Raw genomic sequence first — 13,599 nt, forward strand, 5'->3', positions numbered from 1 at the left:
ATGCAGAGTAAAGAGAAAGTATGAGAATAAAAAGTAGTCAATAAATTGGAATATATAGTACAGAGAAAGAATGGTAACTCACCGGATCTGGTGGGAGTCTGTAGTCGGTGGATATTTCGCTGCTTGCACTGCGCTCTTCGGTCGACCTTTCCCAGTCCATCTCTTTTTTTAACGACTGCAAACGAACATCGAGTTCACGTCAAAGTAATAATTGGATAGCCGTCGGTGCTATTGGAAAACCACCAACTTGCTTGCGTGGACCGAGCCGCCCGAAATCTTTATCGTTCGCGGTCTCGAAGTGCCTCGACGAAACGATTGTTTCGTTCAATTAAAATAATTACGAACGCTCGTTCACGCGCGTTTCTACTGTCAATAATAATCTTTAAAGTGAACCATAACGGCGAACGAAGAATAGATAAAAATATTTCAAGTCAATTTATGCAGATTTTATCGAAATTTGTCTTCGAAATTGTTAAATTTGTAAAACTTGCGCGAGATAACGAAGGACACGTAATATCTTTCTTAACAACGACGTATAAATGCCTATTGTCGCGAATAAAATAGGATACGCGTACGTCAGTGGGATACGTCTGACTCGAAACGACGCATTCTACTAACAAAAGTAAATCCTCGCTATTATGCACTTCGTAACTCCCTCCTTTGTGTAATCTTCTTTTCCAGCAGAACAAAGCGAATGGAATCAGAAAAAATTACGTTTCACGCGATACGGATTGAAATTATGTAACTTATTGCTAAATCCAGTGTCTGACGATCGTAGCTCGAATAGAATGTCACCAGCGACATAAGAAAGTACACGGTTAACTGAAATTGTACTTTGAAAACAGTACTATGATCCCTTTGTCTTCAATGTAGTTTAAATTGTTTATAACAAATTCGAAATCTTAAATTCTATACTCTCGGAAAGGAACATCTGACCGTTTTCGAATATGAATTTCTTTGCGAAATGTTTTAGCGACCCACGGGAACGTATGATCGCGTCGTCACAGAGGCTCGATCTGCTTATTTTTAAAAGTCTGTAAAAAGTACCCGGTCGAAGAGTTTCGTAGGCAGATCACTTGGCACGACACGCTATTTCGCAACATTATATTCTTAAGACGGATACCGAAGTCTCGAGAAGCAACGCAGGCAGCGCAACGCGAGCGATCGAAAACGTCCCATGGAGTACGCAACAGCGTACCTCTGCTACCGCTTTATTCCATTTTCGAAACCGTCAGACGTTTCTGGTCAATCTAGCGACACGTGTAACGTTTATTCGAACCGTTCTGCCGTGCATTTAACGGGTCATAATTAAAAAAAAAATCGCACCCAAAACGATCGTACGCTTGGCAAATGCATGCATTTTTACAGAAATACGCGAAATATCTTTCTCCTCATTTCATAATATTTCAATTTATACGCGTGCGATGCCGCTCAAACGTTTCGCTGGTACACGACGAGTCAACGGCAAGCAAACGAACGTTCCCGTAAAAATAAATTCCCTGCGCGGGATTCTTGGTGTATCTTTTACCGGTAACGCGCGTACTAATTAGCAACGAGAGTGCGCGCCGCGTTGCGGAACAGCAGGGAAAACGATCGTTTCACGTGTCGCGGAGTAAATTGTTAAAAGGCAATGAAAGAAAATGTAGCGTACTCACAAGTGGAACTTGCTGGACTGGGGGTAACCCCGACGGGCCCGCGAGAGGCTCTGTACTGTGCGGGGACGGAAGCCGGCTCTGCGGTAAGTTCAACGGCAGCACACCAGGCGTGCTTCCGGTATTGTTACTTAAACTCATGTCCGAGGGCCCGCTGTGCACCGAGATCGGGCTAAGGGAACCCCTCGTTTCTTCTAGACTGGCGGCGTCTTCGGAGTCCCTCCTAGGCCGGTCGAGGGCCAACGGTCCTGGACAAGGGCTACCGGGTCCAGTCGGTGATGGCGGACAGTCCGTCATGTCTACCGCCTCGGTGGACTCGCTGGTGGCTGGCTGAGCTACGTTCTGTTGGGGTTGCTCGCATTCTTTCACCACACCCGATGGTAACCCCGTGCCAACGGATGTGCTACCTTCCCTGTCTCTCTCCTTATTGCTTGCTTCCTTTATACTCTCCCGTTCACGGTGATGTTCTCGCGACGTCTCGCGCTGTATACCCTCGGATGCGCTCGTGTGTTGTTGTTGTTGTTGCTGCTGTTGTTGCTGCTGCTGCTGCTGCTGTTGTTGTTGCTGCTGCTGCTGTTGTTGTTGTTGTTGTTGTTGCTCGTCCCTCGACGCTACCGCCGCGTTAATGTTCGTCATATCCGCTAGACCCTTCACCTTGAGGCTCTCCGCGGTCTTTAGGAGCGCCGATAGCTGGCAGTACTCGACGTTTACCTCGCCTTTGTACATGAAGTCGACGAGGGTACGTAGCTCGGCGAAACGTACGTCCTTTAGGATGACTATGGGGTGGCGGTTCGGGTGGTCGAGGAATAAGGCCTGGAAGTAGCTGGAGCACGCGGAGAGGACTACCTTGTGGGCACGTATCGAAGGTCCCTCCGTGCACGCCAGTGTCACGTCCACCAGCGACTCCGACTCCAGCAGTTGACTGAACACACCCAGCAAGTTGCTCTGATGATTGTTCCACCTCAGGCAGTAATGCTCACTTCCCATGTCTGAACTGCACCCCGCAACCCTGCTGCAGAAGAAACATTTGTACCGGTCCCTGCGCTACTCTTCGCTCTTCTCGCTCTCCCTTCTCCACTTTCTCAGACTCCTTCTCTATTTTTCCCTTTCTCGTTTCTTTTCCTTTCCGTTCGAGTGTTTGCTCTGTTTTTCCTTCGTTTTTTTTTTTTTATTTTTTTACTCTTTGCCGCGTCGCTCCCCGTTTTGCTCATTGCCGCCCGTGCTGTTCGCTGCTTGGTCGTTGAGGTTCTCGGGGTTAGCGGCTCGTGCGACACCCGTGCGTCTTATTATAACTTCGCGACGGAGAGAGGCTAGGCTCGCCCAATTGCCGGAAGTCCAGGGCAAAGGGGAAGCGGCCGATCGGTGAGCCTTGGGACGACTACCCCGTTTTACGCTAACTAGTCAGTCGATCAACATCCAGCTGTGTTTTTTTATCTACGCGCGTTAAGAATCCCTGCTCCGTGATTAAATTCGCTTGCGATAAACGACGCACTGAAAATAACCTCGAACGCGTACTATACTGTTTAGAAATTTCATTTAACGAATAGCAAAGATTCAAACATCCGTGAAATCGACTATGGCTGCAGCTTGTTCGAACGCTTAGAATTGGAAAATCCAAGCAACAAGTTCGCAAGGATAAGAATTTTAGTTATTGATCTGAACAATTCGAATCGCGTATGTCCGCGCCAAAATCATAGGGCGACGATGCGCGCAGAACCGAACGACGACGCCTGGAGGGCGTAAATCAGCGTCTCTTCGCGCTGGTCCCGCGGAAAAGAAGCACGGATGTCTAAATTGGAATTCCTTGTCCGCGCGGTGGAAAAGCGCGTGTACGCGGGCCCGCGGGAACGGCGTTATCGCAATTTCCTGCAGCATAAATCAACGGCCGCGGAAGCGCGAGACGCGGACGGTCGTCTGGGGCGGCGTTTCGAGAGGCGTCGCGATTTATTCGAATGCGCCGCGCGTCTCTTAACCGCCGCGCGGGCATCGTTTAATTCCGGCTACGGAACACGCGCCCGTCGGAGATACACGGACGATATCGGCTGACGATACCGGCACCTGCTTATCTTTCATTAGTTCCCCGGCTCGAGGCACCTTCCACGCCGGTTATTTATTCCTCGCCGCGCGTCCGAAACGCGCGAACGACGTGCACGCACGCACCGCGGACGTACACGCGCGCGGTCTACGCAATCGTTTATAAATATTTGGCTATTCTGGTCGATTTGCGGTAATGCGGGAGAGCATTTTCTCGTAAACTACATCTTAAACCAGTAACAAGTCTCCACCTTTCATTCAGTTTTTTAAATTATCTTTATAAATATATAATTACTTCTCCTACGAAATTTATTCCAGTGTCAGATGTTAAGCTGGAAAGTGCTAACTAAAGATTGCGAATCACAGCTGTAGTGAGGCCATGTTAGAAATTTAATTCCTTTTTTTTCGATGGACTAAAGAGTCCTTGCCACAATTATAAATATCATCAACCTATCGATAACCAAAATGATCCAATTTATGACTGATATTGTCAACTTTAAAAAATAAGTAATTATTAGGAACGTTTCACGGTGTGATACGTAATGGACCCGCACAGCGGAACCCGCAGCGGATGTACCCGCCATCTGCAAGAGCGCGATGGCGTGCGGTAAGGCCTCGCGATTCTCGCGTGATTCCTTTGGAGGCTATGATAACGCAGGCTACGTGATAATACAGGTAACGGCACCGCAATAACGAAGAAAAAATAACGCTTTCACGGGGACCAAATTGCCGTGGGATAGCCGGTTGTACAACGTTTCAATAATTCGCCACAACGACCGATACACCTTTCGCTTGTATGCGAACGCCTTATCATTTGAATGAACCCAATAATGGTAGCCTTAATTAATTCTGGGCGATACGGTAAGATTGGGGAAAACGGAAGTAAATATAGCCGCTTGCGTGGACAATCTTTTGGATTCTAGCGTTTCTAAGTGGCTTTGTTTGATACCAAGGCAAGTGCAGGTTGTTCGATGGAGAATGGCACTTTATACGACGATACAATTGAATTCTGTACGAGTGATGTTTAAAGAAAAATAGCGAACGTAACGAAGTTGTTTGATGTTCAGGAATAACGAATTGTACTATTAGATTTGATGATTTACTCGAGCCTAACTAAAAGAGCTGTTGCGAAAGGGTTATTATATTGCTTTGACATTAGGAGAAAGGCGTAAATTAATTTTAAACTACCCGACTACTCGAAGGCGTCTTCTGTGTCACGTGCATAGATAGAAGCAAGTCTCAGCACACACGTACACTTGGAAATTGATTCTAATGCAGAGGGAACGTTTCGCACAACTGGCGTTCTCAATTGACATTTAAGTAAACCATTATTTGTACGCAAAAATACTTGAAGCGTGGACCGAGCATTAATTCGCGCTCAACGGAGAATACAATCATGAAAATCTAATTTGCTGGAAGGTGCGACAAATTTGTTACGATGCATATCGCGAGGCACTCTCAACATTTCAACGGTACTAAAAAAAAAAAAAAGAAAAATTGCGATACCACGTCCGTTCGGAACAGCATGAAAAATTATACACGGTATTCTTGGCGTGTCCCGGAAACTTCAGCGTATTTTAATTAGAGCTTGCGGTTATAGTCACGTTAGCCAGGTAGCCACTTCGCAAACTTTACCCGCGTGAAGTTCACCAGGAATGCTTACACGTGTGCTGAGCGTCATGGAAAAAATAATGACGACGCCGCTAATTTGACCGCCGCATCGACTGGTACTTAAGGACGAGGAAGAGAGAAAAAGAAGAAAACGAAAAATTATTCGCCCGTTGCAACGATTACGATCCACGATACTTTCTCCGTTCAATGTCTACGCGTTCACACTGTAATAAATTTTGTTCAACATTTTTCATACCATTCAGCGAACAAACTAGAGTTCGTCGCCATTGCTAGTTCCTTCAAAGTCCACTGGAGAATTCAAATTTGTCTAGAGTCCAAAAAGCAGACTGTTTTCTTTGTAAGAAGCTACGATACTCCAACAAGACAGCGACAATTCGAAACGACACTGTTCGATGGACCGAGAGGAACGATTCGAATCGAGTCGCGCGCGAAACATGGCGCTTTCGATCTCGTCTCTACCATCGTCGACGTTACTCGAGTACCAAGCGCGCTTCGACAGTTCTATGCTGTAAGTCCGTCTAAATATAGCGGAACGATGTAATTACATTGATCATTTCCAGACTATAATGCTGGCTATATCCCCGGAAACCTTCGAAGTTACGTTGAGCCACGGTAACAAAGGTATCGTTATCCAATGCCGTGTGAATGCTTCTTAAGTTGTCGCGACGCGATTATTGGAAAGCGGTCGGAGTTTTGCAGAGTGTATTCGAGATTCATGAAAGTAAAAGTATTTTTCTAACCATTCTCGCGATGTATAGAGTCGAGTTTTAAATGAATACAATGACTTTAACACGAAATTGATCCAAAATTCTTAAGTTGATTCATTCTGCTCTTCCAAACTTTTGACAGATTCTTCAAATAATTTCTTTCGAAAATGAGCACGTCAGATTTAAAACAATGAAGGAAAAAAAATCGAGGGCCAAGCGTTTATAGAACTAGTCGATAACTACTACTTCAATAACGTCTGAGCTTGACGACTCCACGCATTTTCTTCTTTCCGCTCGCGCGAACTCCTCTTCAACATCACTTCTGCTTAGCAGATACACTATGTATAAACACGTTTGTAAAGTTTGTTATCAGAAGCGCAGCCTTTGTTGCGCGTATGTACCAGCTCGTACACCGATTAATGGGACTATATATACGTATGCATACCTGTACGCATTCGTCAGAAACTTGCCAACTCTAAATTGCTAACTCCGTTGCCCCGTAATGGACTCTACACTTGGCCATGTTTAGACTCGCGGAACTTTTACCCTGTGGACACTGTTTCGAGTGAACCCACGTGATTCCACGCGACTCTGTGTCAAGAACTTTGTAATTCGAGTACTTTCGGTAACGATTATACGGTTTAGGTGAGAACGTACGAGTGCTGAAGATAATTATTTAGAGCAGGATCCTGCGCACCGGTTTTGATGAGGTTCGAGTATATTCTCAAGGTAAACATCCTCGGCCATTTCATTAGAGGGTGAGTCACCGATGTTAATAATTAAAGCTGAATTTTATTTCTTTCTAACTTTCCATCGTTGGACGTTGCTCGTAAATAATCTTTTTCAGTGTATCTCGTACAATATCAACTAATTCCGATTTAACAATAATTATGACAAGTATAGAACCCTGGTAAAGGTGTAATTTGTTCCAGGATTAAAGGAATCGGTATTAGGTTAAAAAATTTCTGAGAAATACCAAGAAACCCGTGGAACGCAATGTCAAATGTCACGTCCGCGATGTATCATCTTCATAATTCTCATTGCAACAATGTTCGTCCCTCCCTAATCTTCCCAATCTTTCCACGATCCCACGAGGACTTTCTAAATCGGTATTTCAGTTACACGGGACGCGACCTTCGTTGAAGAGGGGAAAAAAAGGTACGAAAAGAAAAAAAGTAACGAGAAGGAACTGCTCGCGCGATGAAATGAAGATCCGCGGGCCGGGAGGCGGGGGAGGGGCGCAAAAACTCGTACCCTTTAATCGCGAGGAAGAAAAAGTGCAGGAACTCCGCGTATCCCGCAAATTAAACGTGCTACGATGCGCCCAGCTGACCTTTGCTTCACACCCGTCGCTTTATCTCGCAATGTTCCCTTTGCACTTTCAAACGCACAGCTCCGCCTTACCCACGCAAAAAAGGACATTTCCTCTGGCTTTTAGCGCGCACCGTGCGCCGTTCGAAACATGGCCGTCGCCGCGCAACGTTACCAAGCCCGATTACGCAACTCCTGACGCATTCGACGCGGATTCGTTCGAGGATACCTTAATCATAGACGGCATATCGCTCGTTCCGCCGTAACAGTATCGTAGAACCCGCGTGAGAGGCGCAGACTTTTTATTTTCAACGGGGAGGGCGGCGGAAAACGCGCGTTCGATTGTTTGGGATCATTATAATTTTGTGAGAATTTCACGCTGCAATTGATTCGGTATATCCTTCTCTCTTCCTCTCTTTTTGTCCAGCGAACTTTCTATATTAATAATTTCAAACACAACGAACATGCAGGTCTATCTCCGTTGCTGGAACTAACTGATTGTGCCCATTGTTTTTGCAATTAAATTATTATGTAACATTAGACTAGCTGTGTGCGAATTTTACACAGCTACGGTCCCAATTTCCCAATGGTAGAATAAAACGAATGTTTTAGAACAGTCTTATACTTCGAAGTCAGACTAATCCATGTATTTTACCATTTCTGTACAATTTCTTCTTTATTCTTATTTCAACTCCACTAGAAATTACTTCGAACCCCGAAATAAAACTACTCCCATCATCGTGGATTCCTTTAAGTCGCGCGTCTTACGACACGCGAACAACTTCTCCCGCGGCAGGGTACCAAAATGGCGGCAGTTTTCGGACGGAGCCGCGTTAGAGCGCGCGCCCCTTTACGTAAGCGCCGTTCGCGGCGGTGGTCCGTGATTCGCGTCATTCCAGGGGTTTTCTTCGGGTCAATCCGGTTAGAACGTGGGCACGCACGCGTGCCTCCGACACGGGCACTGTGACTAAACCGTGGAATCGGTTTAATGTTAAACAGTCCGCCGGCCAGCTACGCAATTAGATTACGCGGGGACGATAAACGGCCGCGAGCCGCTCTTCCTGGCCGCAGGCTTGGCTTTCACGAGCGCGGAGGCCTCGCGAGAAACCGAACCACGCGATAGGCTCGTCAGCCACGCTCGACGACGCTCCTCGCCGCGAGCTTATTGGCCGTTGATGTCCGCCGTTCAATTCCCCCTCGCAATAAATCACCCTGTACTTTGTGCACGAAACGTATCTTCGGGAACGGTGTCTTTCGAGGCGTCCCAGGCCTTTCAATCTCGATCGAATTCGAAAAATGCCAAAAATGCCACTTCTCCTCCACTGTTTGTTTAAATCGCGAACAGTTTCGGATCTGCGAGCTGGAATTTATACTTGGACCGACTGTGTACGCGTTACGCGAGCTTATTGGCCGTTGATGTCTGCCGTTCAATTCCCCCTCGCAATAAATCACCCTGTACTTTGTGCACGAAACGTATCTTCGGGAACGGTGTCTTTCGAGGCGTCCCAGGCCTTTCAATCTCGATCGAATTCGAAAAATGCCAAAAATGCCACTTCTCCTCCACTGTTTGTTTAAATCGGGAACAGTTTCGGATCTGCGAGCTGGAATTTATACTTGGAACGACTGTGTACGCGTTACGCAGGATGTTTGGCTCTTTAAAGAAATTGGGCTCGTAAAAAATTGGTTTATAGGGGTCGTGGGTGATTTGGTTTTTGAGAGAAGGCGGTTTATGGGGGTTATCGCTGCGCGAGAGAGATTTCGACGTTTTCTAGAGGATTTTTTTGATGAAACGATGGCAAATTTGAAGATTTAATTGATGTGTATTTAGTATCTACTGTGTCAAGTATTTACACGTTTGATATAGCAACGTATCGATGAAGAGAGGCGAGTAAATGGCTGATAGCGAGAGAGCAACAAAATTTTAATACGTCGAGAGCATCGAGGCACTCAAAGTGGTACAATAAAACTACATACGCGATGTTTAAACTAATTAAGGGAACATTTAACGAAGAAATGTTCACACCAGGGAAAAAGAAGAAGCTTTAAAATATACGTAACTTCTCTCTTTCTCTTTAGATACTAATTAGAAATATTATTACACCAGATGCGTAGAATATAAATTACAGTATAATCTGTTTGGTTAGCGTTATGAAAGAATCGTATAAGAGCTAGTTAGAGACTAAACAGAGCATTATGCTGATCCGTAGAAATTAAAAGTCGTCGTAAATTTTTATAGCCCTCTTTACATACATAAGCTAATTCCGTGATACTTTCGCGATAAACTACGCAAGCGGCAATTTAGAGTTAATAGTAGGCTCATATGCATATAGTGGAGTTCTTCTTAATTTATTACTATATAATTGCATCCGCTGTTAGACGAGCGCCTAAGTGATAACACTATGATAGTGGGATAATAAGCTAATTATCAAAGTAACCACAATTTTTATTACAATTACAAAATTATTTTCTGATTTGAAAACTAATCTATCTTACACTCCTGGTCTCGTCCATTTTCGCCCGCGAGTGCTGCGGGGGGTCGCGTTTTCAATTATCAGTTAATTTTGTTCGAATTAATTAGGCGAAGATCGCTACGATTTTAAGACATGCGTACCTACTAATTAAATGCAATTTAACGTCGACATTTTAATAGCAGCAGCTCCTTTTTATTTTGATCCGCGAAGTGATATCGGGATGGAAAAAAGTGAACAGCTTCTTCGCTTAACGCAAACGTAGCGCAATTTTGTTAATTGTATAACGCAATAAAATGAAACGCGTCGGAGACCAAAGTTGGAAAGTGTAACAATGGATTACCAAAGTAAGCGACCAGATAAAGAGAGGAGTGGAACTTTTGATTGCAATAAAAAGGAAGTACAACGGTTTAACGAGGTTTTAACTTTTTTACGAGTTCTTTAGGATCCAAATAAGGATGCATTTCGCTGTTTGCTCGAGGGCCTCCCGTTGAACAAACAGGGTGCGAAAATTTTACCATTTTCGCTTATCGAACGCTCAACCGTGTTACGTTAAACGCTCTTTCTATCAGCGAACGAAATTCCGAGGGGAAATTTGACACCTGTAAATTTGTTCGAATATCGAGATAAAACTGTCCGATAACCCTTTTCAGATATCAGTTAACCGTTAGCCGCTCACGTCACTTTACGAGTTATCAAATATTTTATATCTCCTAAACTTACTGAATTTCTACGCGTGAAACCCCGTTGCACACAGTATATACGTTGTTACACCCGATAAAATCTAATACTTCGAAATAATTAACACGCGCAAAATAAATTTTGAACGGTTACGAGTAAAGCATGTTAACACGACTGTTCGACCATGCCAAGATTTTTCCACGTTCGCGATTTATCAAAGTGCAAATGCGAAGATATCGAGCAACGTTAATATTAATGAACACGCTACGTGTTCTATTTATTGTAACAAATTAATTATACAATATATATAGAGATAATCTACATAGATAGAGGAAATTTCTATAAACAATTTCGCGTTATTATCGTTATTGACCATCGAAATGTACTTATCATCGTACTCGTCTAAAATTGATTTAAAATTATGATAACAATTCGAGTTAACATTCGTGGTGAAAGACACGTGTGCTAGGAACGTAAGCGCGAATTTCCTTTTTTTAAAGATAAAAACAGTTTCTGTCGTTAGAGCGTAGAGTGATAGTTAAATGGGCACCTTTTTATTTTATCGCGTAGCAGGATAGTTTATCGAACTAAACTAACGCAATTAAGCGTTAAATAGCGATAGAAGCCCTCCACGTGCGATTTGAAACATTCCATTTGTCTCGCAGAGCGGACGTGCGTACGCAGAAATGAAATTGACGAGGCTGGTCGCCGGTTTGAAATTTGGCTTACGCGCACCACGCGGTTATATCTAATTGGAAGCAATAAAAAACTAAGATGTGCAATAAGGCAACCCGTAAGTTATATTTAAACGTTATCTCTCGATTTGGCGGCGTATTATAAACACATTTGCATTATATAACTGGTTGCTTAGATTGTGGTCTATGCAGTTTACACGTGTACCACCGCGATAACGCTTTGCGTCGAAGAAAGTTATAAACAACCATGTCAAACGGAACGTAATCAGCACTTTCAACGGAGGCCCGTATACGATACGATTCCCTAAGCGACAATAAACGAACGTTGCTCAGGTATCAGCAAAAATCTCCACCATCTCGTTCCAAACTCTTAATCCCAAGTAGCAATTAAAAGCAACGGAATTTTAAATATTAACAACTATATCTTAATTTCCAAATTCTCATGTTTCCTCGAGCAGCCACTGACCCATCGCGAGAGGACCAATTAGTAATTGTGTTGCTCATTCCAAACTCTTAATCCCAAATAACAATAAAAAAAAAGGAATTTTAAATATTATTAACTATATTTTAACTTCGAAATTTACGTGTTTCTTCGAGCAACCACCAACGCATCGCGAGAGAACGCGTTTGGAAAAGTTGGAGAATTCCAGGGTAATGGAACGGTGGGTGCCAGCACCCACGCGGGGCACCCCAGCCACCGCGCGACGCGAAATTGCCGCCGCGGCTTTTTATACGCCGCCAAAAGTTAAACTCTGGCTAATTGGCCCCTTTCATATCGCGCGATCGCGAAAGTGTTTTCCCCACAGCACTGGGACACGCGCATCGCCGTGCATCGTTGTTTTTCCCGCGTTTCATCCGCGCTTTCATTCTCGCTCGTCCGCGAAGCGCAACCCCGCGGAACGCACCCTCCAACCCTTGCGACTGGCGAACGCGTCCACGTTGAGAGACAGTAATAATTTTGCGCACGCATCGAAGCTGCCATCGAATGTTAACGCGTGCCGGTTATCTTTGTACAAACAATCGCGTAGCAGTGCCGTGAATTCCGTCGAGAAAGGCATTACAGAGGCCGCGGTTTCTTATCGACGACTGTTGCTGCACGCTCGTTCGTATCATTTTTTTCTAGTATCGCCCGCGCCACTCTCGTCGAAACCTATTTTGCATAATTTTCCGACGTATCGTCTGATACTCGCCGTTTCGAGCCAGCGCATAAATTAAGTCGCGACTTTTTTTTCGTTAACCCTGGTTGAATTTAAACGAGCGAAACGTTGGCAGAGGTTCGACGGAATAATAACAGCGTTTAGTATATGTAAATTCCGTGCGATTCGAGCGATCGTAACTGTAGTATTAATTAACGTTTTGTTGGTTAATTGTCGCGAGTTTAGACACGTACCGTGTATAAATTGCACGCATAATTTGCCGCTATCAATTCCCTCGTAATCAATGCGGTGGAAAAAGAGGATGAATGTTATTATAAACAAGTAGAATGGTGTTTGATTAATTTATATTGCCGCGGAAAAAAAAACTGGACCTGTGTTCTGCGGCGACTTTTGACCCGGATAAACGATACATACGAGCGAGAGTAAAAGAATCCGCGAGAGAATTCTGAAAATACCAGTGGAGAACGGATTTCGTGAATTTGTACCCGATTTTTGTGTCTGCATCTTGTATGGGGCGAGCTGCTGCGCACTGCTTTGTTACTGATATTGGTCTATGTAGATGAAGATTTATTACGAGTCTGCGATGTCAATTTAACGCGAGTGAGATGCTTTATATGGCACTGGTGAATCATTAACGATGTGGAATATTTGACGGAAATAATCTTTCGATTAATAAATAAATACGCGAGAGAAGTGAAGTACATGTGCGATGCACAATTCGCTGGTTTGGAGCAGGGAACACGTACCAATGTACAATATGTTAGTCTACATTAGGTCTTGTTCTATTTCTATCGTTCATTTCAACTGCTAAAATGAACTAAAATGATTGCAATTACAGTTTCACTGTTTTAAATTAGATATCATAGTGGTAAATCAGTGTAGATTGTAACGTGCGCCAAGGGGTACATTTGATGGGGGTAATAGCCATTTGGATATTCGACGATATTCATTTAGCCTTTGCGTTCAGTTTTTGTGACAAATTTATGCTTACAGTTACAAAATTTGCAGCAAACATTTCACTATAATATAAGTGTCAATAATTAAGTTTTTCTATAATTTCAATGTACCTATAAATTTTCTTTTTTCATAAATCAATCAACTTTCGATACGAACGACAGAAACAAATTTTACTATTCAAATGATCAAGCCAATGATTCGATATCAATTTTGGCTGTGACTTAACGAACATCGACGCCAATCGATATTAAAGCAGCCATAAATTAATAGTACAACAGATCCAACGAGAATGGAAAAAAAGAAAT

At 43.8% G+C, this 13,599-nt stretch overlaps 2 protein-coding genes across 7 annotated transcripts in view; one reads left to right on the plus strand and one right to left on the minus strand.

Annotated features, from left to right (window-relative positions):
• Window positions 1-13,599, plus strand: part of Rassf (Ras association family member) — a 459,381-nt gene that overhangs the window by 77,755 nt on the left and 368,027 nt on the right. The window lies entirely within an intron of this gene.
• Window positions 1-13,599, minus strand: part of Mamo (zinc finger protein 628-like) — an 81,222-nt gene that overhangs the window by 47,733 nt on the left and 19,890 nt on the right. For 4 of the 6 annotated variants that reach the window (XR_013103112.1, XM_076910690.1, XM_076910691.1 and 1 more), the window contains exons 2-3: window positions 1,656-2,664; window positions 83-175 (exon numbers count right to left, since the gene is read on the minus strand). Coding sequence is in view for 5 of the 6 variants with exons in the window: in XM_076910690.1 (XP_076766805.1) it covers window positions 83-175; window positions 1,656-2,639 (1,077 nt within the window). In the remaining variant the exon portion in view is untranslated. The remainder of the gene's footprint in view (window positions 1-82; window positions 176-1,655; window positions 2,665-13,599) is intronic. The other 2 variants (XM_076910692.1, XM_076910693.1) reach the window with 1 other exon arrangement.

This window comes from Xylocopa sonorina, chromosome 2 (genome assembly GCF_050948175.1).
Source record: "Xylocopa sonorina isolate GNS202 chromosome 2, iyXylSono1_principal, whole genome shotgun sequence".
In the NCBI taxonomy this organism is placed as follows: domain Eukaryota; kingdom Metazoa; phylum Arthropoda; class Insecta; order Hymenoptera; family Apidae; genus Xylocopa; species Xylocopa sonorina.